We start from the raw sequence: 25,064 nt of genomic DNA on the forward strand, positions 1-25,064 counted from the left end.
TGTGAAAAGGTGACACTCCTTCCCTTGTTCAAAACTCAATGCCAGAAAGATAGCATATAATTCTGCATATTGACTACTTTTACCGTGACCTTCCATAATCAAATGTTTTTCTAGTTTTGGGTTATAGGCCACACTTTTCCAATGTCGCTTTCCATTGACATATCGAGCTGACCCATCAGTGAACCAAGCATGTTGCTGTTGTTGTTCTGTTAAATCTTCATAAGATTTTCCCCATTTTACAGGGGACTCTTCTAGGACAGATGGTTTCCCAGGGGATTTGATTTCTTCCCCTATTTCAGCTATTTTCTCATGGAGGGAGGCGATCCCGCCTTCTCCTTTCTTTGCTCTTTCAGAAATGTACCATTTCCATTTTATGATACTTTGTTCCTGTGCATGTCCTACCCTATTGGTTTTAGGGTTAGACAATACCCATTGCATTATAGGTATTGCTGGTCTTAATAAGACTTCATGTCCTAAAGTTAGCTGTTCTGTTTCTACCAATGCCCAATAACAAGCTAGCAATTGTTGTTCAAATGGAGTATACTTTTCTCCAGCATCAGGGAGTTTTCGATTCCAAAATCCTAAGGGGACTCTTTTTCCCCCTTGTTGTTGCCATAATGACCAATTTGCATACATATTTTGTACTGATACATGCAATTCTACACTCCCCGCTGTCATTGGCCATAACTCTACAGCTTGCTGTATGGCCTCTTTTACCATTTCAAAGGCGGTTTGTTGTTCTTCCCCCCAATGAAATTCATATTTCTTCCTCGTAACTTTATACAAAGGGGACAGCATCTGTCCTAAATGAGGTATATGCTGTCTCCAAAATCCAAATAGCCCAATATAAGATTGAGTCTCTTGCTTAGACTTGGGAGTAGGGAAATTAATAATCTTCTGTTTTACTTTTGGTAAAATTTCCCTATGTCCTTTATTCCATTGTATTCCAAGAAATTTTACAACTTGAGCCGGTCCTTGGACCTTTGCTTCATTTATTTCCCATCCTTTGCTCCTCATATGCACCAAAAGTTTTTCCAATTGTAATTTCACTGCCTCCTCATTTCCTTGTATCATTATATCATCAATGTAGTGTGAAATTTGCATATCTGAGGGCAAGGAGAACTGATCTAGATGTTCTGCCACCGTCCGGTGACAAATAGTAGGGCTATGAAGCCATCCTTGAGGCAATCTGGTCATGGTATACTGTCGACCTAACCAGGTAAAAGCAAATTGATCCTGCGCCTTTTCCTCTATTGGAATTGTAAAGAAGGCATTAGCCAAACCAATCACTGCATACCAAGTTCCATTATGACTCTGTATATTTTCTATTATAGTGATAGTATCTGGCACTGCAGCTGTTAATGGGGGGGTACATTTGTTCAATTCCCTGTAATCCACTGTCATACGCCAGGAGCCATCACTCTTTTTAACTGGCCAGACTGGATTATTCCATGCAGTAGTAGTGGTACGCATGACTCCTGCGTCCACCAGATTTTTAATTGTTTCAGTAATCTCTTTGTGTCCCCCTGGTATTCGATACTGTTTCATTGCCACCATTTTAGTAGCAGGAGGGATATGTACAGGGGGCATTTTTACTTTTCCTACCATTACAGGTCTCATTTGTATTTCTGCCCTTTTTACTCCAAAGGAGAATTTTCCAGCCGATAAATTTAAAGTCATTCCTTTTAAAACATCAATTCCCAATATACTGTATATTCTGGAATGGGTACTACTAAAACACGGTAATTTCTTATCGGTAAGTTTCCTATTTTCAAAGCAACTTGTGTTTGTACTCCGGTGATTACCTGTCCTCCTAGTCCGGCAATTTTAATTGTTGGACCTTTGAATTTTGTGGGAATACTTTTTCTTTATTAATTTTTCCTCTTCTCTTGCGATATTTATTTTGAGCAACTATGATAGCAGCTTTCTCTGCTACACTCTGGTAATGTTCCAACTTATCTTTGAGCAGATGGGTATTGCAATCCAGCACCACTTTCTGCCCTCCTAGCTCTGCAACTTTTTGTTCCAATTGAGAGCACTTCCTCTGCATTTGTTGATTCCGCTCATGCATCGCGCGATATGCACTGAGCAGAATCCAAGTTCGTCGCCCAAGCGACACAACATCACCCGCCTTGGCGGGGACACCCCTGAGTACATTAACAACATCCTGGGTTGACTGCATCACCTGCCTTTGCAGGGAAAACCTCGAGTAACTAAACAACATCGAGGGGTTATCTGCATCACCTGCCTTTGCAGGGATCCCCATGAGTAAACCAACAACATCATGGGTTAACTGCATCACCTGCCTTTGCAGGGAAAACAAATCCACATACGCCGTCCTAAAGACTCTACATCACCCCTGAGTACTTTAACAACATCAGTGGGTTCACTACCTTTAAGCTTACTAGACCACTGTTCCGCCAGTCCAGAACTGCTCAACTCATGTGCCAATACATTATACGGTGCCTCAGTCCAACCGGGCACATCCACAACATCCTCCTGCTTTTCCTTTCGTTTCTTAAACATATTGAAAAAGATCCTGCCGACTACGCCAATTTATGTCTTGCTAAATTTTCTCCCAAATTAGGTTATTTACCTTAACTTACGTAGCGCTCACTGGCATCCCAACCAGGCAAAGATTATTGACAATCTTTTATTTCAGCAAGCAATCATTTTGTTTTACATAGCACATGAATAGTCTCAAGATTTAAAAAAAATGACAGTTATGACATGAAAGATTTCAGCATCAATAATAATTACCGAGTTATTGTAGCATCACCCTTCGCATCGGGGGACCTCGATCAGCGGGAAGGGGTTTTCCTCGGTCAGCATCACAGACTAAGTGCGTCCACTTGAATCGTCTGGAAAGTCCCTACCCGCTGAGGAGGTCAGTACTTTTTATAATATTAATTGGAATGATCACGCACTGACATGCGCAGTAACTTGTTTCTTTTTCACATTCCTCCTTTATCTCAGTTGGTTTGGTTCTCACATTCCTCCCTTCCAACTCCCACAACAATGCCTGAGCAGGTGGTTGCTTTTCACATTCCTGAGTGTGTGCTCTCCTCATGGTAGGAAAAGTTCAGATTCCGGTCACAATCCATAGTATCCAAATGGATGTTTCAATGTACTGCAATCACTACCTTATTGACTGGATGCCTATCTATACCAGTCTCTCACTCATGCATATCCCATTTGTATCACACGCGTGTAACGGGCCGGTACTCCGCATGGGACAAATGGAAGAGCTGTGTTCCCAATTTAAAAGCACTAAGCTGACTGCGATGGGGAAATGGAAGAAGTCCTTGCTGAAAAGAGTAAGGCTGGAACAGGAGCGTCCCATTCGACATCTTCTGATCTCAGCAGAAGAGGCTGAGCAGATGAGGGGTGTCACCATACATCATGGGTTTCCTTTGCCACAAATTCAGGACCCCCGCCTCAACCCCTACAAGCGCCCACAGGCACCGGTACCACCAGATGTCAGGCCAAAAACCAAGGTAGTAGTGCCGCTAACTGCAGTCCCACCTGAAGTGACAGAACAACATCCCTTGGTACCAGCTGTAACTCCTGCAGAGTCACAGGCAACTGGGATACCATTAGTGGCAGTTGATGTGTTGCCCGTACAGGCTGCAGTTACTTCCGCTGCCATCCCATTAACACCAGCAGATGACAACCTTACTCCCGGAGAAAAGGAATACCTGCAATTTGTAGACTGCCAGCAACAGGATGAAGACACCCAGAGCATCTCCCCTGGAAGAAGCAGCCCAAGCAACCAGCTTCCAGAACCCCAGGAGGGGATTACTAGCCATAATGTTTACCTCAACTAACTGTTACACAGGAGGGTATTTGCACCGTTGTGCCTTAAAGTTATTTTTGTTTGTTCATCATGTTTTTCCCTGTTTTTTTTGGTTGCCCAGTTTCATTGGCAGCATTTCTCGCACTTGAACTGTGGAGATCATGAACACTGAGTGATCCAGAACTTTAATGTGTATAGTTGCACCTCCTTAGGTGCCCTTTCTTGGTTTTACATAGCCATTTTATGGACAAGAACTACCTCATCATGGAGCATAGCTCCACCCAAAAGGACACTGCAAGAGATCCCGGCTGGGAGCGGTGTCCAGCACTTACAAGAATAATTGATGTGAAGTATTTTATAACGTGCCTTATGACAGTATTAATAGAGAATAGCTTTTGTATAGAATCTAATTAGTAGCAATGACTAATAGGAATGTTTTAATAAAGAAAATTGAATAAAGATGAAGATTTGAGAAATGCAGATGACGAACCAGGCATCAACGGTTGTCACTTGAGGTTAATAAAAGGAAGTAAAAAATGTGAAAGAAGAGATGATGAAGAGATGTGTTGATGAAGAATACTTGAAGTGTTAGTGAGTAGTGCCAATAGCACTTTTGAATTAGGTACTGTATTAGAACATAGATAGTTAAAACTGTTTTGCAACGTTCAAGAATGAGTGCCTCTCGTATTGAGAAAATTAGATAAGAACTGTTTATTAGCATTATAAAAATTTTGCATGTTCCTGTATTTGTCAATTTTTGTTTTCTTGCAGCCCGTGGACGTGCTGTGTTTAATGGGGGGTATGTGGTGCCCCTGAGGGTTCAGTCGTCACAGAGGTACTGCACCTCCTCCTGAGGTGTGGTACCCCACTATCCAAGTAAGGTGGAGACACCTGACCACACTCCAACACCTGCACCCCACACCACAAAGTAGTGTAGCAAAGCACCTTCGGCGGTTCCCTGCTTGGAGTGTAGCATAGCACCCCTTGGTGGCTCCCTGCTTGGAACACGAAACATGCTGGGAGGTGGGTGGGGTTTAGTTCGCACAAAAGCGCGGGAAGAATTGAGTCAGTCAGTCAGTCTTTCATTCAGTCAATGAGTGAGGATGTAGAAGGACAGAGTGTGAGAAAGAAAGATCCCCAGGAGAGGGATGGAAAAAGGAAGTGCTGCTGCAGGCCACAGTGATCTGGGTCTGCTGGCACAGGAAAGAGACAGAGAAGGGAAGCTTGATTCTCCATTGGGAAGAAGGATTAGCACGGAACGTGAGGAGAATAAGAGAACAAGGACCAGGGTTAGAGGAAAACCCTCTTCAAGTTCTAAGCGCAAGGCCGGGGTCCAGTCCCCGAGGTTGTACGGATACTAATGGTCCTGCAGCAGACACCGGAGGAATAGAAGTAGTGACCACTTTATTCCCACACAAGACTTGAGGGCACAACAGCAACATATTAGTGAGCCCGGACTCAGTAGCAAGGATTCCCGGAAGAAGGCTACAGATGTCTGCCGTACAAGTAGAGTTCATAGGAACATCTGACAGGAAGAACTCCAGTGTAACTCAGTACTAGGAGTACTTCATTCAAAGGCGCTATAAGAGGAGACGTTCAGAAAAGGCACATATGTTGGCGGAGTGTTGGAAAGGAGTACTTCATCTTGCCTGGAAGTTGGCTGAGCTCCTGACCCGGAGGACACGGCACGGATGCGGGCACCTGTACCTGCAACAGACTTTGAGCAAAGCTTTGGAACTACATGCCCTGGTGTCCTCCACTTATTCCTGCGCCAACCTGTCCGACACTGCTATATCCCTCATGCGCTCGACACTACACCATCTAAGTGTCACTTCACCTACACTGCCCTGGGACAACAGCCCTGCCTGTGGAGGGCTAGAACATCATTGCTGCACTACACCATCTGTCCCAGAGGATCTGTCTGCAGCGTCGGCTTAACATCTTCCTTGCCGAACACCACAGGTGGCGTCATGAATCACTTATAAACTTTCACCACCATAAGCACACTGAAACAACCCTTTTGTAACGGACCGGGTCACTGCTGCCGTGACAACCCCCGTTGAGAAGATCAACCAGCCCGGTACCGAGCACCCCACGGCTCTGGTGAGTGAGGGAGCTCCACACCCACACACCAGCTCCACTCTGCAGCCTTTGGGCTTTGTGGATGTGGCTGCAGCAGTTATTACTGTCCACATCATGTGACAACTGCAGACAATCATTGAGCTCAGCAGTTATACTGATGTAGACAGTACCAAATGGCTGAGACAGTGACTGGCTGCATCTGTCATTAATTTAGGCTAGATAATCAGTATAGGCTAGGTCACCACTATAGGCTAGGTCATCAGTATAGGCTTGGTCACCACTATAGGCCAGGTCACCACTATAGGCCAGGTCACCACTATAGGCTAGGTCACCACTATAGGCTAGGCCATCAGTATAGGATTGGTAATCAGTATAGGCTAGGGCATCAGTATAGGCTAGCTCATCAATATAGGCTAGGTCATCACTTTAGGCTTGGTCATCACTTTAGGCTTGGTCATCAGTATAGGCTAGGTCATCACTATAGGCTAGGGCAGGGTTCCCCAACTCCAGTCCTCAAGGCCCACCAACAGATCATGTTTTCAGGATTTCCTTAGTATTGCTCAGCTGATAATTGCTTCACCTGTGCAATACAAAGGAAATCCTGAAAACATGATCTGTTGGTGGGCCTTGATGACTGGAGTTGGGGAACCCTGGGCTAGGGCATCAGTATAGGCTAAGGCATCACTATAAGATACATCATGAGTATAGCCTAAGTCATCAATATAGGCTAGCTCATTAATGTCTGATTGGTTTAGTACCCAACTGCAGCCAATACACAGATGACAGAGCTATAATGTACAGCTCCGCAGCTGATAACATCTGTTCGCCACCGGCACCGAGAACAGCTGATCCCTGGGTGAACTGGCTGCCAAACCCCCACCAAGCTTATATTGAAGATTTATCTCAAGAATGGGTCATCAGTATAATAGTAGCAAAGCAACCCTATCCCAATATGTATTAGTTGTAATATTAATAATATTAGCAAATACCTCCAACTAGAAATTTAGTATAGTTCTTCAGATTTGCTGTGTCGATTACCTCATGTAGGGAATTACAGCAGTTTAGGTACCCATGGTTATGACCACTCATATAGTCACAGTTAGTTAGTAAACCCCATTTACTTCATTAGGTATGAGCTGTAATACTAGACACAGACTATGGGGAAGAGAGGAAAAGATTCCTGGGAGTATTAAAAAGCTATTTGTTCTCTTAAATTGCGCGCGACCGCATTAATTTGAAGGATTTATTACTTACCCTGGATGGAAATGTCTGTATCTGATTTCCTGCAACATCCAGAATTTTCAACATCCTCAACCTACAAAGCCCCTAGAGATAAAACAATGCACATATGGAAGATGGAGACTAGACATTATGGAAAACAATGAGCCTGATGGACTAATTAATTGGGATTTCTAAAAAATAAGAAATTGATGAGCTATCCTTTAAGGGTTTTTCTAAGAATGTACTAAAATAGCTCCCCAGTCAGTTTAGACACAGGTCTCAGAAGTTGTGTTTTTCAGACTGCAGCCAGTTCTTCCAAGTGACTAGGATGGATCATCATTTGAATTACATCATACGTCTTTTTATTACACTCTTAGAGAAGCCCTTTAAGGCCCTGTCACATTAGAAAGGTGTCGGCTGAACAATCATTCATCAGATTGCCATCTTCTCTGACTCCCCCATACACAGGATCGCTTGGCTCAGCCGAGGATTCCTGTGTTTTCTATGAGATAGAAGCTGTCAGACTCCCCTGACCGCGGGTTATCTCCTGGACAGGATAAGGATCGGCTGTTGGAATTCCAACAAATGATGCCGGGAGAGAGTCAGCAGGCCCCCATTTACATTAGACCCACAGCCGATTCAGCGGGTGCATCGCTACATGGTCGCTAGTAGGCTGTCAAACAGACAGATCTACTCAACGACGCAGCAACGATGCGGCGATCTGTATAACGACCTCGGTGGTCATTGGGACCTTCTCACACAGCAGCTGTTTTGACGATTCACGCCAGCGTCCATGAGTTCTGCATCGCCAACGAGGTCTCTCATCGGCGTCAAACACAGCGATGCGTGCTGGCCAGTGGACACCAACGATCAAAAAATGGCCTGGTACATTCGAGCACGATCAGCGATATCCAACGGGGGGCCGATCGCCGCTCTGTGTCACACGTAGCGACATCGCTGGCGAGGTCGTTTTTGCATCACAAAATCAGTGACGTGTCAGCGATCTCGCTAACGATATCGTTATGTGAGACAGGGGCTTTAGAGTGACAGAGGTCCGACACTCAGCCAGATGAAAACAGTGAAAACAGCTGTAGATAAATAGTAAACAGAGCCAAGAGAGCACAGCGCCATTCAATGTGTAGTGGCCATACCTCGGTACTGCAGCACGTCTCCTAATCACTTCAATAGGAGTTGAGTTCTAGTAACTAGGACCGATCACAACACACAGTGAATGGAGCAGCTGCTTGGGGGATGCCAGTTGTTGAACCCCCATCACTCTCATACTGATGACCTAGTCCCATGTTAGGTCAGTAATATAGTAAGCCTGGAAAACTGCTTTAGGCTATGTGCCCACGTAGCGATTTTTAAGCGATTTTGCCGTGATTTTCGGCGCGAAAACGCTTAAAAATCGTGTACAGAACGCCCCCCATGCATTCCTATGGCATTCCGCACATGCTGTGCTAATGCTGCGCTTTTTTCCGCGGCGGAATCGCATCGCGGAAAAAATCGCAGCATGCTCATTCTTTTGTGCGGAATCGCAAAGAATTGCCGCGATTCCGCACCCATAGGAATGCATGAGAATCGCTGACTTCCCGCATGTGGTTATGCCCACCATGCGGGAAGTTAAGCGTCTCATGTGCGGTTGGTACCCACGGTGTGGAGGAGAGGAGACTGTCCTCCAGGCCCTGGGTACCATACCCCTGTAAAAAAAAGAATAAAAAATTGGGGTATATTTACCTTTCGATGTCCCGCGCTGCATTCCCGGGCCTCAGCGTTCCCAGTAATGCCTTGCGGCAAGGCCCTGTAATGACGTAGTCTCGCGTGACTCTAGCGGTCTCGCGAGATCGCTATAGCAACGCGAGACTATGTCATTACAGGTCTCGCAAGGCATTACTGGGAACGCTGAGGCCCGGGAATGCAGCGCGGGACGTCGGAAGGTAAATATACCCCGATTTTTTTTATTTTTTTTAGCATTTTAACATCCTATCTTTTACTACTGATGCCGCATAGGCGGCCTCAATAGTAAAAACCTGGTCACACTTGTCAAACACTATGTTTGACGAGTGTGACCAACCTGTCAATCACTTTCCAAGCGATGCTTCAAATCGCTTGGAAAGTGCTTGAATATCGCACGCGAAAATCGCGGCAAAATCGCGATCATAATCGCGGTAAAATCGCGGTGAAATCGCGCGGAAAAAAACGTGCGATTTCTGGGAAGGAGTCTGGTTTTTAGTGAGCGTTTTAAAACGCTACGTGTGCCCACAGCCTTAAAGATGCCCATGAATATAAAGTAAAAAATCAAGCAAACCACACAAATTTAGGCAGGATTAGCCAACAATGTTATGTGCATCAATGTGTAAATTTCCCCCCCAATAGATGTTGACAGGAGAAAGGATTGAGCATGTTGAATTTAAACGCTCTTTCTTTTTGTTCTTAGGGAAGACAGGCCACGTTTCCACTATCAGTATTTGGTCAGTATTTTACCTCAGTATTTGTAAGCCAAAACCCGGAGAGGAACAATCAGAGGAAAAGTATAATAGAAACACGTCACCACTTCTGGATTTATCACCCGCTCCTGGCTTTGGTTTACAGATACTGAGGTAAAATACTGACCAAATACTGAATGTGTGAACGTGGCCTTACTCTTGTTTGCCCTCTGAGAACACATGAATGTCCAATCCATCATGCACGTATATAGGAAATGTCAGAAGGAATAGCTGTCCAGCTTTCCAAAATCATACATTTGACATCGTGGCAGTGATCTGCTAGGCTTTACTTTCACCCCCTAAGAATAACCCATTCTCCAAAAGCCTAATACCCCGGTCAGTCACAGACAGGGCTCATCTGTCACATGACTACAATATATGAGCTTTAGAAACAGGCACCTGACCAAACATGAGAATATTACATATGTTCCTCACCTCTGGCAGGCTGCAAAGATTGTTCCGGTAGACTCGCAGCTCCTTCAGGTTGCTCAGACTGCCGATCTGCTCTGGGAGTGTCTCCAGTTGGTTATTTCCAAGGTGCAGCTCACAAAGGTTTGGTAGGACACACAACTCTTTGGGGATGTTGTGTAGACAGTTGTGGTTTATACTGAGTTTTTCAAGACATTGTAGCCTATATAGAGCAGATTAAGAAGTGAGGTACGCTGCTGGCTGATGTTACTTTAGGTATTACACATGCAAAACATGTAAAAACACGATCATGATCAGTTTTTGGTGGCGTATCTGAGGTTACCCATTTTTGCTACGCAAAAAGAAAACCACAGTCTTACAGTTGCAGTTAAGGATGGGATTTATAGAAATCTCCTGCCCACTGTGCTTCTTCTTTATGCAGCATAATCTGACCTGCGGTGCGTGTTTCAAATCCGGTACCTGACAATTTCTCTTGTGGGTACGCTGAGTTTTATGTTCAGATTTTCCCCAAATAATTATATTGCACGCAGAAAAGCCTAATTTACCTAATTCTACATTCCCGCAATGAGATTTTGGTGAGTTTTTTTTCATCCTGCATATTTTCGAAAAATGCAAGTGACCTATTTTAACTAATGAGTGCACAAAATCTGCAACATCAAAACTCACCAAATACCATTGTCGGAACATAGTTCAGGAGATTATGGACCACAAATTAAAGGAAATCTGTCACCTCATTTTTCGCATATAAGCTTTGGCCACCGCCATTAGGAGTTTATCTACAGCATTTCGTAATGCTGCAGATAAGCCCCCGATGTAACCTGAAAGATAAGAAAAACATGTTAGATTATACTCACCCGGGGCAGTCCGATCCGATGGGTGTCCCATCTTCATGTGATGACGTCCTCTTCCTTGCTTCCCGTCGCGGCTCCGGAGCAGGCGTACTGATTTGTCCTGTTGAGGGCTGAGTAAAGTACTGCAGTGCACAGGTGTGGCGCCCTTGAGGCTCAGTCGCCATAGAGATACTGCACCTCCTTCTGAGGTGTGGTATCCCACCATCCAGGTAAGATGGAGACTCCCAACCACGCTCCAACACCTGCACCCCACACCACAAAGTAGTGTAGCAAAGCACCTTCGGCAGCTCCCTGCTTGGAGTATAGCAAAGTACCCATTGGAGGCTCCCTGCTTGGAACACGAAACGTGCTGGGAGGTGGGTGGAGTTAGATTACATTACAAAGAGCGGGAAGAGATTAGGACAAGAGTCAGTCAGTTGGTTAGAGAGTTGGAGAGAAGCAAAAGCATGTGCTTTTTTTCCTATACTTTACATGGGTGCGCATACACATGCTTTTGTACGCGTTTGTATGCGCATGCGTTTTTTTGTAGTGTGCGCTCAGGCGCACAAAATGCATCCTGTTGGCATTTTTTGTGCATCCGACTTGCCCCCAAAAAACGCATGTGCACGCAATGCGTTTTTTTCACCCAAACACCCATTATAGTCTATGAGCGCGCATACGTGCGCATGGTAATGTGCACGTATGCGCAAAAAAAGCATGCGTTTTTTTTAAAAAAGCGCACCCAAACCCGCAAAAAAAACGCATACAAACACATGATGCGTTTTTTTGTGCGTTTGCACTGTGCACGGTGCGTAGCGCAAAAAAACGCAAATGTGAAAGTAGCCTTAGATCATTAGCAGAACAGAGAGCACAGGTATGGGGGAGACAGATGAGGGAGGAGATTTAGGTGGAAAGCTTTATGGAGAGGACAGGCAGGGTGGTACACAAAAATGAGGGAAGAGATATAGGGTAGTGCAACACTGTGAGCAGCACGGTGTACGGAGGCAGACAGAGAAGAAGGAGGCGATGTAGACCATTGGATCATTGTGGGAAAGATGTGTAAGGTGGTAGATAAGAGAGAGGAGATTTAGGGTGGTGCAGCACCTTGGAGTGAACAGATAGAGCAATGAGGATGAAGGACAACATGTACATTGCCGTGCAAAAGTATTCACCCCTTTGGCATTTTCCATGTTTGTCTACCTCACAACCTGGAATTTCACTTTTTTTAAGGTTTAATCAGGTCCTGTAAAGTGCATGCCTACAAATGTGAACATTTGGCTTTCTTTTTCTTGTGAAGCAAATAAGGCTAATTTCACACTAGCGTTACCAGGCGCAGCGCAGGGCCGCCGTTAAGCTCCGCCCCCGGCCGCACACCCTCCGGTCAGCTCCTCCTCCGATCGCATGATGCTGCATGCGATCAGCATACCCTATACTTAGCGTTGGGTACGCTGGTCGTGCGCTGTTACACTTTTGCCCGCGCATCCGCCCTTTTTGCGCTGCGCCGAGCGCACAAAAATGCAACACAGTGCGTTTGGCGCACGTCGGAAAAAACAAACTGAAAATTCAGGTCTGATCAAAGATTCCCAATTGGATTTAGGTCTGGGCTTTGACTATGCCACTCAAAAACATTTACATGTTTCCCCTTAAACCACTCGAGTGTTGCTTTAGCAGTATGGGTCATTGTCTTGTTGGAAGGTGAACCTCCGTCCCAGTCTCAAATCTCTGACAGACTGAAACAGGTTTTGCTCAGTTAAACATGGTGGTGGCATCATGCTGTGGGGATGTTTTTCAGCAGCAGTGACGGGGAAAATGGTCTGACAACACCACCTTCCTCCATACATTTGGGGAGTCTCCCACATGTCTTTTGGCAAACTCATAATGAGCCTTACAATTTTTGTGTGTAAGTAAAGGCTTTTGTTTGCCCACTCTTCCATAAAGGCCCTCTCTATGAAGTGTACGGCTTATTGTGGTCCTATGGACAGATACTCCAGTCTCTGCTTGTGAGCTCTGCAGCATCTTCAGGGTTACCTTTGGTCTCTGTGCTGCCTCACTGCGTAATGCACTCCTCGCCCGTGCTGAGAGCCTTGGCGGGTGGTCTTCTATTGTCAGGTTTGTTGTGGTACCATGTTCTTTCCATTTGATGATAAAGAATCTGATGGTGCTCTGGTGGTTCATCAGAGATAAGTATATATTTTTTTTTTTTTTATAACCCAACCCAGACTTGTACTTCTACAAACAAGTCAGGGACAAAGTTGTTGAGATCTCCTTGGTCTTCATGGTGTTGTTTGGTTAGTGGTACCTCTGGCTTAATGGTGTTGCAGCCTCTGTGTCCTTTCAGAAAAGGTGTGTCACGACTCTGTTGTCATGTATCCCGGGGCCAGGGGCTCCTTCCCTGTCCCTAGCGCTAGGAGCGCCCAATCTATCCCTGTTCCCCGGTTTACTTCTGATGGTGAAGACGCCAGGGCCATGTACTTTTCTGAGCTCCTGATGCCGCCCTTAGTCTGTTCTTTTCCCCCACCCAGGCAAGTGGAGAGTAGTTCACCCACTAGACTAACAAATGAATACATACAGGGATAAAGAAAAATACCAATCATACAAATAAGCTCACATAAACAACAGAGGGATACACCGGGGAGTGAAGGAACAGAAAATACAAGAAGGAGAAGAAATAGATTTGCACACAAGCTAAGCCAAGCAACAGGCACTAGATAAATCCACCAAACGACTCCTCAAACAACCAAACTCCTCCAAGCTCCTGAACCATGCAGCAATGATGCTAACTCTGGCATTTCCTGATTGCTAGAGGCCAGTTTAAATAGGAGAGAGGAATGAACAGCTAAAAGCCATAAAGCAGGTAAGCTTCCAGAAGCATTCTAATGAAACAGATTAAAACTAGAGTTGAGAGAATATGTTCGGAATCAGTTGCCGAATCTGAGTTTGCCATATCCGTGCCATATTGGTACCCTATTTGTGCTGAATTTTTGTTTTATGATTGGTTCTGAACACATTCATTCATTTCTACTCCCATTGACTCCAATGATGTTCGGCAAATATTGCAAAAACAATATTCACCGTCGATCATTATTGGAACTGAATTTTGAAAAATTTGCTCAACTCTAATTATAATCTGCACTGCTAGGAGAAACCTGAACCGTGACGGTGCAGTGCTTCTAATCAGTGCAGAAGTAGGAGAAATCAGACACTGTAGTTTTCTGGCTCCTCTTTGTCGCGGTAAACCCGTGACAAGGTGTTGTAAGAGAGCGCTCACTGAGTGCGTTGGGGGACACTCGCTTGGCACAGGATTAATGTAGACAGGCACGGTTTTGCACATAAAACAGTCTATTTTATACAACATAAACCACATGGTAAGCGAGGTTGCACATCACCGGCTTACACATAGTCCATAGTACTTCATAACGTATGGTTTTAACTCGCAGTCTCTAAACACGCTGGACTTCTCACTGTCCAGTTACCGTGTGTGACCGCACGCCGTACAGTTCAGTAACATCCATGGAACATAACAGGTACCAACAGTCTATGGAGTTACCTTACAGGAGCTCTTGCTCCACATCGTGACTTCTTGTCAGTCCTCTCTCCTAGGGAAGCTGCTGAAATGGGATCACCATCCTGGCTAATGACTTGCTCACCAAGCCACCTGACAGTTCCAGCTCCTCAGACAGACGGTAGCTCCCCCAATGCAGTGCCATCACTGACTCTGCACACACATGTGGCCTGTCCGTGTGCTATTCAGGACGTCTGTCCCCACTTGGAACCGTCCAACACACAGGCCTCACCTGGTGCTATTCTGGTATCCGATCGTACTCCCGGGATCTCTCAACACACCAGCCTCACTGGGTCTAGGGCCTCCCCATGTGCTCTGCAGGGATCCATAGCTAGAGGTTTGAAAGCAATGAGGCAAGAATAATAAAAGTGGAAAATAAATCAGAATCCCTGGCAAAAGAAAATTTGGAATTAAAAATGGAGCTCCTATCCCTGAGATCAAAAATAACTGACTTAGAAGATAGGAGCAGAAGAAACAATATTAAGATAAGGGGAATCCCTGAAAATGTCTTGCAGAATGACCTTGCAGATTACACCAAGTCCCTTTTTAAAAAAACAGCTCCTTCTCTATCTGAGCTACAGCTCACTATAGACAGGATCCACAGGCTGCCGCGTCCACGAGGCATCGCCGCTGACAAACGGCGAGATACTATCTTGTGCTTACATTTTTTGCAAACGAAAGAACTAATCTTGAAATCCATTAGAGAAAAGGGGTCCTTCCCAGTTCCCACCTCCATATAACAACCTCAAAATTTACTCGGATTTCTCAAAAGCCACAATGGAGGCTAGAAAGGCTTTTGGAGAAGTAACATCCAAACTTAGAGATCTGGGAACCCCTATAGATGGGGATTCCCGACTAAATTGCTGATTTGGCAAAAGGGAAAGAATATCCCTCTCTTTACAATAGAAGAGGGTTTAGACTTTGTACGCTACCTCCAAGAAGAACTAGCCCACAAAGATAAGGGATGAACACTATGCATTAATCTCTTCGTAGGTATGGTCTACATGCCTTTAGTCTTATTACGTATAGTGTTGGGGTGACTAGGCGGGTTCTTTGCCACAATTCTGGTTTGTTCCCCCCAAGCTAGAGACAGGTCTCACTGGAGGTGTGATCCCTCAGGAGAGCTCTACTCGAGTTGAACAAAGTTTTGTTTGAAATATTACTGAGCAGATTTAGGCTTAGTTAAGAAAGTCTTTGATATTCTTCTTTGATTGTTCACATCCAGACTGTAATTTATAACTTGTAGGAACGTAGGCAGGAAATATGAAAGTAAAAATTCTATCATACAACGTTAGAGGCTTAAATAGCCCGTACAAATGGTTTGCCACTTGGAAAGAGATAAAACAAGCACAGGCTAATATTGTTTGCCTCCAGGAGGTCAAGTTAGGGATGGCCACCCTTACTTCCAACACAATAACTACCCCCACATGTACAAATCACTTAATGACAAAAAAAGGGCAGGGGTTATCACAATTATAAGCAAAGATATCCCACTCCAACTGATCAGTGAGGAGATTGATCCTCAGGGTAGATTCCACATCCTGATTTGCAGCCTAAATTGTAAAAAATGTACAATAGTCAATGTGTATGACAATTTTGCTTCTTTAATAAAATTATTAAAAAAATAGAAGAAGCCAAGAGGGGAGAGCTACTAATAGTAGGGGATTTCAATATAGTGCCAAATGGAAATATGGATTCCTCGTCTACCGTACGTCATTTGGCTCCAACTCTAAATAACTGGATCACCCAAAATGAACTTTTCGATGTCTTTAGATGTCTCAATTCAACCTCACGAGAATTTACACATTATTCAGATGTGCATAAAACATCATCCAGAATTGATCTCTTCTTAACTAATATTTTCTCATTACCTCAATTCAAAAAGCTTGAAATACTAAACAAATCATTCTCTGACCTCTCCCCAGTTATGGGGGAATTTATTCTAGGTCCCCCGATAAAAAATACATTTCTTTGGAAAACCAACCTGACATTGCTAAAAATCCCAGAATATAGAGAGATAATTAGGAATACTATTGATAACTACTTCCATGAAAACTACTCATCAGATGTTGACCTATTTATACTATGGAAAGCGCACAAAGCGGTCATTAGGGGTTGCTTTCAGCTAGGCATAAAAAAAAAAAAAAAAAAGGGAAAAAATTTCCAACCTGCAATCCCAAATAAAAATAAAAGAGGATCAACAAAATAAATCTGACTATCCATCTCATACCATTCACTTAGAACTGATGAAACCAAGGCAGGAACTTAGGGCAGAACTCATAACAGAGTATGACTCAATTATTCAGGCATCCAAATCTAATGTTTATACGTCCACGAATAAGCCAACTAGATGCATGCTTAACAAACTAAAGCAAGAACGCATACATAGGAGAATAGAGAAAATTAGATCTTCAACACCATCCTTCGGACATTGCAGATGAATTTGCAGAATATTTTAGCAAGCTTTATAATCTAAAGTCTGACTCTGCAATGCCTAGCCCAGATCAAGCTGCCATAGACTCTTTCTTCTCTGATCTAAACCTTCCACAGATAACTCCCTCAGATTTAGAGCTATTAAATTCACCTTTCAGTGTGAAAGAAATAGCAGGCACTATAACCAAACTTAAATCACTGAAGTCTCCCGGCCCAGATGGGTTTATAAATGAATATTTTAAAATATTGACATATATTATTTCACCTCATTTGAAAACCCTTTTTGACCATGCCTCGAATTTAGGAGCATTCCCTGCAGACATGTTTGGAAGCATCTATAATAATGATACCAAAAGAAACTGGAGACATGGAAAAAGTCCAAACTTTCAGACCCATATCGGTAATAAATGGTGATATTAAGTTATATGCCAAAGTCCTTGCAGCGTATCTAAAAAATATCATGCCTTACCTGGTTAGAAAAGACCAAATTGGCTTCATTTCGGGCAGGCAGGCCTCAGATGGGACGCAAAGAATTATAAATTTGCTTAATCTGATAAAGATATCAAACATCCCCTCTATGCTCGTAAGTCTAGATGCAGAAAAAGCATTCGATAGATTGAATTGGCAGTATCTAAAAACTTCTTTATTTAATTTTGGTTTTGATAATAAATCTATCTCCTCAATCTTTTCCCTAAATTCTCAACCGAATGCAAGAATTTATATTAACAACCACCTCTCTACGCAATTCCCCATCTCAAATGGCACTTTATCACCCTTACTATTTGCCCTCGCGGTTGAGCCCCTGGCTGAAAAAATTAGGAGTCATAATTCTATATCTGGCATCAAAACACAGCAATGTCAGCATAAGATAACACTTTTTGCTGATGACCTTATCATTTCAATCTCAGATCCAATAAACTCAATAAAAGCTTTGACCCAGGCCCTAGACCGATTCTCAAAAGTTTCTTACTTTAAGATCAATGCAGAGAAATCAAAAATTCTACCCTTCAATCTAAATAACACGGTAATTGAAAAAATAAAAAAGCAATCCAATTTTGTATGGGAAGAAAAGGGAATTACTTATTTGGGTACCACTAAACTTAAATCCATTATCCCCACCAATATAACCTTGTTAAAACTATTTCCAAAGATTTCCATAGATTCAAAACTCACGACCTGACCCTACTAGGAAAAATTTTAGTGGTAAAGGTCTTCATCTTACCAAAAATTCTTTATTTATTTAGAACTATCCCTTTAAACATACATGTCTCGTTTATAACAAAAATTCAGAATTTAATTCAGCTCTTTGTATGGAAAAATAAAAAGGCAAGGATTGCAGCGGATATTTTATACAAAACAAAGAGACATGGCGGACTCGCTTTGCCCAATATCTGGTCAGGATTGGGTCAAAGAGAGTTCGCATCCGGCATGGCTGGATATAGAAAGAGCCCAAATAAACTATAGTTCCATTCCAAAACTTTTTTTCAGTTACTTATTGGAATCTCGGCAGAAGGAGCAGCACCATCCAATCCTCCAGGCCATATTCTCGGACTGGAACATTTTGACTAAGCTACATAGGAAAGAGAATTGACAGGATCCTGTCAGTGCCGGCGTGCAGCCTCCGCTGAGCAGGGACTCACCCTCGGTCTAGGGGGGCCCGGGGTCAGGTACAGCCGGAAAGTACAGATACACAGGACCAGTGGAAGCTGAAGTTTAGCAAGCAGTCACAGGACCTATGGTCATGTGACTGCAAGGGGGCGGGGCTTAGCGTCCTGCTTTCAGAGATGGCAGGACACTATACAGAAATACTCAGAGTCAGGCAAAACGGAGGTCATACACAGAAATATCAGTAAAGTACCAGGGATGAGACAGAACGGATGGTCAGGGCCATGCAAAAGTCAAAACCAAACAGACATAGAAGGTACCAAGCAGAATCCAAAGCAATATCCAGAGAACAGACCGAGTCGTACACAGAGAATCAAGCAACCAGAACACAGCACAAACACACTCAGGGGTCACCACACAATGCCAAGGGCGAAAGTATAACTGACGGGGGATGGGAGCTTCCTGAGGCTATAAGAAGCTTTCCCAGAACCAATGAGAGGCCACCATAATAGGTCCCAGGTGTGCAGGTAAGAGTCTGCACTGAGATCAAAACATTAACCCCAGATGTGCCGGTCACCCAGCACTGGTATCATGACAGTACGCCCCTCTCAACGGGGGTCCTCTGGACCCCCAGGCTTGCCCGGGTACCTAGCATGAAAAGCCCAAACCAGGCGATCCGCATGCATCAACCGGGCCGGCACCCATGACCTGTCCTCCGGCCCATACCCCTTCCAATGAACTAGGTACTGTACTGACCGCCGTACCAACCTAGAATCTACGATGTGACCAATCTCATATTCCACATGTCCCTCAACCGAAACCGGAGGAGCAGCGGAATTGGATTCTCCCCGGACTGCTTCAAACGGTTTCAGTAGAGATCTATGGAAGACGTTAGGGATCTTGAAAGAGGGTGGAAACCACAGCCTGTATGCTACTGGGTTGATTTTTTCCACAATGTTGTACGGGCCAATGAATTTGGGGCCCAATTTGGCTGACGGAATCTTTAACTTAATGTTTCGCGTGGAGAGCCAAACTTTCTCTCCAACCTGAAACATGGGATCAGGTGTTCGTTTCCTGTCCGCAAAAAACTTATACCTGCCTTGAGACCTAGATATACGCCGCTGGACTTCTGCCCATGTATCTTTTAACCGCTGAACAGAGTCCTCAGCCCCGGGACACCCCGAATCCATACGAGAAAACTCACCAAAATGAGGACTGAACCCATAGTTGATCAAGAAAGGGGACATACCAGTGGATTGACTCACCCGACTATTGAAGGCAAATTCAGCCAACGGCAGTATATCACACCAGTTATTCTGTCTAGCAGAAGTCAGACATCTGAGGATCTGTTCTAGAGACTGATTAGTGCGTTCCATCTGACCATTACTCTCAGGATGGTATGCGGACGAAAAGGACAGAGATATCCCTAATTTTTTGCAGAAAGCACGCCAAAACTTAGCCACAAACTGCACACCACAATCAGACACCACATTCAGGGGTACCCCATGCAAGTGGACCACATGCTGCACAAACAATCTGGATAAGGTCTCAGCTGAAGGTAATGCGGACAGGGGAACAAAATGAGCCTGCTTTGAAAATCTGTCCACCACTACCCATACCACTGTATTACTCCTGGAAGAGGGAAGATTGGTAATAAAATCCATGGACAGGTGGGTCAATGGTCTTTCGGGAACTTCCAAGGGCATCAGCTCCCCCGCCGGCCGGCTATGGGAGCTTTTAGAACGAGCGCAGACCCCACAACCAGAAATGAATTTCTTTATATCAGAACCAAGGGTAGGCCACCAGAAGATCATAGCCACCGCCAGTCACGTGGCTGATATACCAGGGTGAGCACACAACTTGGATTCGTGGAACTCTTGCCAGAGTTTAAGGCGAAGTTGGTCTGGGACAAACAATTTGCCCCCTGGCTTGGCCGCAGGAGCCAGTGATTGGGCCCCCTCAATTTCCCGTTCCAATTCAGACGAGATCCCTTCTAATACCACCCCAGGGTGCAGAATGGAGGACGGTGGCTCAGGGGCAGACACAGGGTGAAAACTACGAGATAAGGCGTCAGCCTTGACATTCTTTGACCCTGGACGGAATGTAATTGTAAACTGGAAACGAGAAAAAAAAAGTGACTAACGGGCCTGTCTGGGTGTTAATCTTTTAGCAGACTCAATGTATGACAAATTTTTGTGATCAGTGATCACAGTAACCAGGTGACTGGCCCCCTCCAAAAAGTGCCTCCACTCCTCAAACGCCAACTTGACCGCAAGAAGCTCTCTATTGCCTAAATAATAATTTCTTTCAGCAGCAGAGAACTTCCTGGAAAAGAAAGCACATGGCCTGAGGTTGGTTAGAGTGGCAGGCCCAAGGGACAACACTGCCCACACCCCCACCTCGGAGGCATCCACCTCCACCACAAATGGTTTGGACGGATCTGGCTGTACCAACACAGGAGCAGACATAAAACATTTTTTCAGCGTCGCAAAGGCCTCTTTTGTGAGCGAGGAACAATTTCTCACATCCGCACCTTTGCATGTTAGATCCGTGAGAGGTTTGACCACCTGCGAAAACCCCCGGATAAATTTGTGGTAATAATTGGCGAACCCCAAGAAGCGCTGAAGACCCTTAAGATGTTGGGGTTGCACCCAATCCGCAATGGCCTGCACCTTCTTGGGGTCCATGCGAAAACCCTCACAGGATACTATTAATCCCAAAAAAGACAATTCTTGCACATAAAATACACCTTTCTCCAATTTGGCATACAGATAATTTTCTCTCAGTCTTTGGAGAACAGTTCATACATGTTCCAGATGAGAATGCCTGTCAGAGGAGTATATCAAAATATCATCTAAGTAGATAACGACAAAACGACCAATGAGATCCGAGAATACCACGTTGATGAAATTCTGAAATATGGCGGCGGCATTGGTAAGACCAAACGGCATGACTAAATTTTCAAACAGTCCCTCTGACGTGAGGAACGCAGTTTTCCATTCATCCCCCTCTCGGACCCTTATCAAATTATATGCCCCCCAAAGATCCAGTTTAGAAAACCACTTTGCCTCTGATAGTTGGTTACACAAGTCGGGAATCAACGGAAAGGGGTACGTATTCTGTACAGTAATCTGATTAAGCTCCCGAAAATCGAGACAGGGACGTAACCCGCCATCTTTTTTCTTTACAAAAAAGAAACCTGCCGCCACAGGTGAGACTGAAGGACGTATGTGTCCCTTGGGCAGACTTTCAGCAATGTGCTCCTTCATAGTCAAGCGCTTAAGGCCGGATAAATTAAACAGACGGGCGTTAGGTAATTTAGCCCCCGGGACCAGCTCGATAGCGCAGTCAAAGGGTCTATGTGGTGGTAACGTCTCGGCCTCGCTTTCAGAGAATACATCTTTGAAGTCCTTCAAGCATTCCAGAATACCTTCCAGCTCAACAGATGATACAGACACGGATTTAACAGGTTCAACCAGCAGTGCGGATTTATCACATAACTTAAAATCATTAAACCCCCATTGAACAATCTCCCCCATTTTCCAGTTAATAACTGGGTTATGGCGATGTAACCAGGGCATGCCCAACACCAACCCTGCAGGTAGATTGTCCAGAACAAAACAACTAAGGTTTTCCACATGAGTAGCGCCGACTCTGAGCGAAAACAAGTCAGACATAAAGAGAATTCCCTCCTTAGTGAGGGGAGAGGAGTCAATGGCCACCACCTTGAACGGAACCTTGAGCCTTACTGTCCCTATCGTGCAGTGTGTGACCAATTGGGAGTCAATGAGATTAATCGATGATCCGCAGTCCACGAAGGCTGTAGAGGGAAAAGAACTACCATCCACAAACAGTTCCACATGAAGTAACACTTTAGAAAACGAGGAAAAGGGTACTTGAGGGTCTGAGTAGTCTCCCCGTTGACTACCCAGACCTAGTCGTTTCCCGCCGACCGGGTCGAAGACGGGCAATCAGGACACTCCCTTTTCCAATGTCCCCTTTTACCGCAGTAAAAGCATAACTGCTTGTCCTTCCGGCGTTTCCTCTCCGTATCCTTCAGGGAGAGGGCGTCTACATCCGTGAGCTCAGGGGCAGTCTCTTTCCCACTGGGGAACAATGGAATCTCCACCTGCATCACCCCTTTGGCCCGCAGCCTGTGGTCCATCCGGACGGCCTGGGTCATGGCGTCCTCGAGAGAGAGTTAGGTGGGGGATGTAACGCCAAGGCATCCTGCAGCCGCTCGGACTAGCCTCTGCGAAAGAGTCCTCGGAGTGCGTCGTCGTCCCAAGAGACCTCTGCGGCTCAGCGGCGGAATTCAGTACAAAACCACTCAGCCGAGTGTTTCCCCTGACAGACGCTCATCACCATGTCCTCTGCCAATCGCACTCGGTCAGGCTCATCATAAATGTGCCCGAGGGCCTCAAAGAATGCATTCACAGACAGTCTCTCAGGGGCAGTGGGAGGAAGGGAGAAAAGCCCAAGCTTGTGGGGACTCTCTTAATAATGACATAATGACCCCTACCTTCTGGTTTTCGTCCCCAGAGGAACGTGGTCTCAAACTAAAAAAAGTTTGCACCCCTCCATGAAGACCCTGAAATCCTTTTTGTTCTCAGAAAAAAAATCAGGCAGTTTAACAGGTGGTTCTGGGGACACCAGAACAACATCCCTCGCCCCAGCACCGGGAGACCCAGCAGATAAAGCCCCTCGCACTGTCTCAGAAACCTGCTGCTGAGAACGAGCCAGAGCTTGCTGCTCCAGCGATAAACCCTGAAACATCTGAGTCAGACTTTTCATCTGGTCAGCCAGAGACTGTATGGGATCCATAACTCTCTGCACAAAAAACCCCCAAAAACTTAATGGTCAGTTATAATGTCAGGATCCTGTCAGCACCGGCGTGCAGCCTCCGCTGAGCAGGGACTCACCCGCACTGTAGGGGGGCCCGGGGTCAGGTACAGCCGGAAAGTACAGATACACAGGACCTGTGGACGCTGAAGTTTAGCAAGCAGTCACAGGACCTATGGTCATGTGACTGCAAGGGGGCGGGGCTTAGCGTCCTGCTTTCAGAGATGGCAGGACACTATACAGAAATACTCAGAGTCAGGCAAAACGGAGGTCATACACAGAGATATCAGTAAAGTACCAGGGATGAGACTGAACGGATGGTCAGGGCCAAGCAAAAGTCAAAACCAAACAGACATAGAAGGTACCAAGCAGAATCCAAAGCAATATCCAGAGAACAGACCGAGTCGTACACAGAGAATCAAGCAACCAGAACACAGCACTAACACACTCAGGGGTCACCACACAATGCCAAGGGCGAAAGTATAACTGACGGGGGATGGGAGCTTCCTGAGGCTATAAGAAGCTTTCCCAGAACCAATGAGAGGCCACCATAATAGGTCCCAGGTGTGCAGGTAAGAGTCTGCACTGAGATCAAAACATTAACCCCAGAAATGCCGGTCACCCAGCACTGGTATCATGACAAGAATAAGGAGGATATGATTAGAAGACTCCCTCTTTCCTTCTTGGCCCAGATTTACAATTTCTCAATACCAGATACCTGGGATGAGGTACGCATAAAAAAAAGTTGGAGACTTATGGGATGGGAAAGAGTTTAGTACTTTTAGTGAGCTTAAATCCAAATATCATCTGCCCTCGTCAGAAATATATTCTTTTTTCATGGTAAAAGAGAATATAAAAAAGCTGTTACGCAGCAGGGCTAAGAATCTGGAAATTGTCTCTTCATTACTAGTTAATATTAATCATAACTTTAAATGGAGTATTAAAAATATCTACTCACATTTTAACAAACATACATCCTTTTCAAAAAACAATTATATGCACAAATGGGAGCTTGATTTAAATATTATAGATCAACCAGAACAATGGGAGGACGCCATTAGGCATACCTATAAGTCTACTATTTCTATGGCCTTACTGGAGTCCTTTTATAAAGTAATGAATAGATGGTACTATACGCCTATATGGCTATCCCATATTAATCAGGAGATGTCATCCCAATGTTGGAGAGGATGTGGAAACAATGGCAATTTATATCATATCTTTTGGAGCTGTCCAAAACTAAAAATCCTCTGAAAGGAAGTCAAAATCCATATTAATACATATTAATACTTTACATGACAGTGAAATTACTGTAACCCCGCAGATGTTACTTCTCTAGATCTGGAGAGTATCAATCCTTCAACCAAATATATAATGATTCACATCTTTCTAACTATAAAAAATTCATTAGCATTTTTTTGGAAAAAATCAGATATCCCTTCCTTCTCAGATATTCTAGACACATTACTTTTCCATAGCTCTACAGAAGAAAGATTTGCTTTTAATAGCAACTCTTTGAATGAATACCACACAAAGTGGGCTCGGTGGAACTCAAAATTTTTGTAGTTACAATAAGCTGCTTACGGTTCCTACAGGAATGCGACTGAGGTTAAGCTTTAAGACTGGATTGGTAGTAGTGTTAGGTTAGTTTAGTCTTTAGTTTAATACTATTAAGATAAATACAACAGTAAAATGTTTAATGTTTACGAAGTATATTGTATGGCATGTTTTGCAAAGCATCTATTATACAAGAAGAGTTCTCTAAGTTTCATATTATT

General features: G+C 44.5%; 1 protein-coding gene across 3 annotated transcripts in view; it reads right to left on the bottom strand.

Annotated features, from left to right (window-relative positions):
- The window catches only part of LRRC69 (leucine rich repeat containing 69), a 98,188-nt gene that overhangs the window by 12,650 nt on the left and 60,474 nt on the right, over positions 1 to 25,064 (bottom strand). For 2 of the 3 annotated variants that reach the window (XM_073550506.1, XM_073550507.1), the window contains exons 4-5: positions 10,021 to 10,216; positions 7,133 to 7,204 (exon numbers count right to left, since the gene is read on the bottom strand). In XM_073550506.1, the coding sequence (XP_073406607.1) occupies positions 7,133 to 7,204; positions 10,021 to 10,216 (268 nt within the window). The remainder of the gene's footprint in view (positions 1 to 7,132; positions 7,205 to 10,020; positions 10,217 to 25,064) is intronic. The other variant, XM_073550508.1, reaches the window with a different exon arrangement.

Source organism: Dendrobates tinctorius, unplaced genomic scaffold (assembly GCF_039654945.1).
Source record: "Dendrobates tinctorius isolate UK_male_01 unplaced genomic scaffold, ASM3965494v1 ptg000165l, whole genome shotgun sequence".
Classification (NCBI taxonomy): Eukaryota; Metazoa; Chordata; class Amphibia; order Anura; family Dendrobatidae; genus Dendrobates; species Dendrobates tinctorius.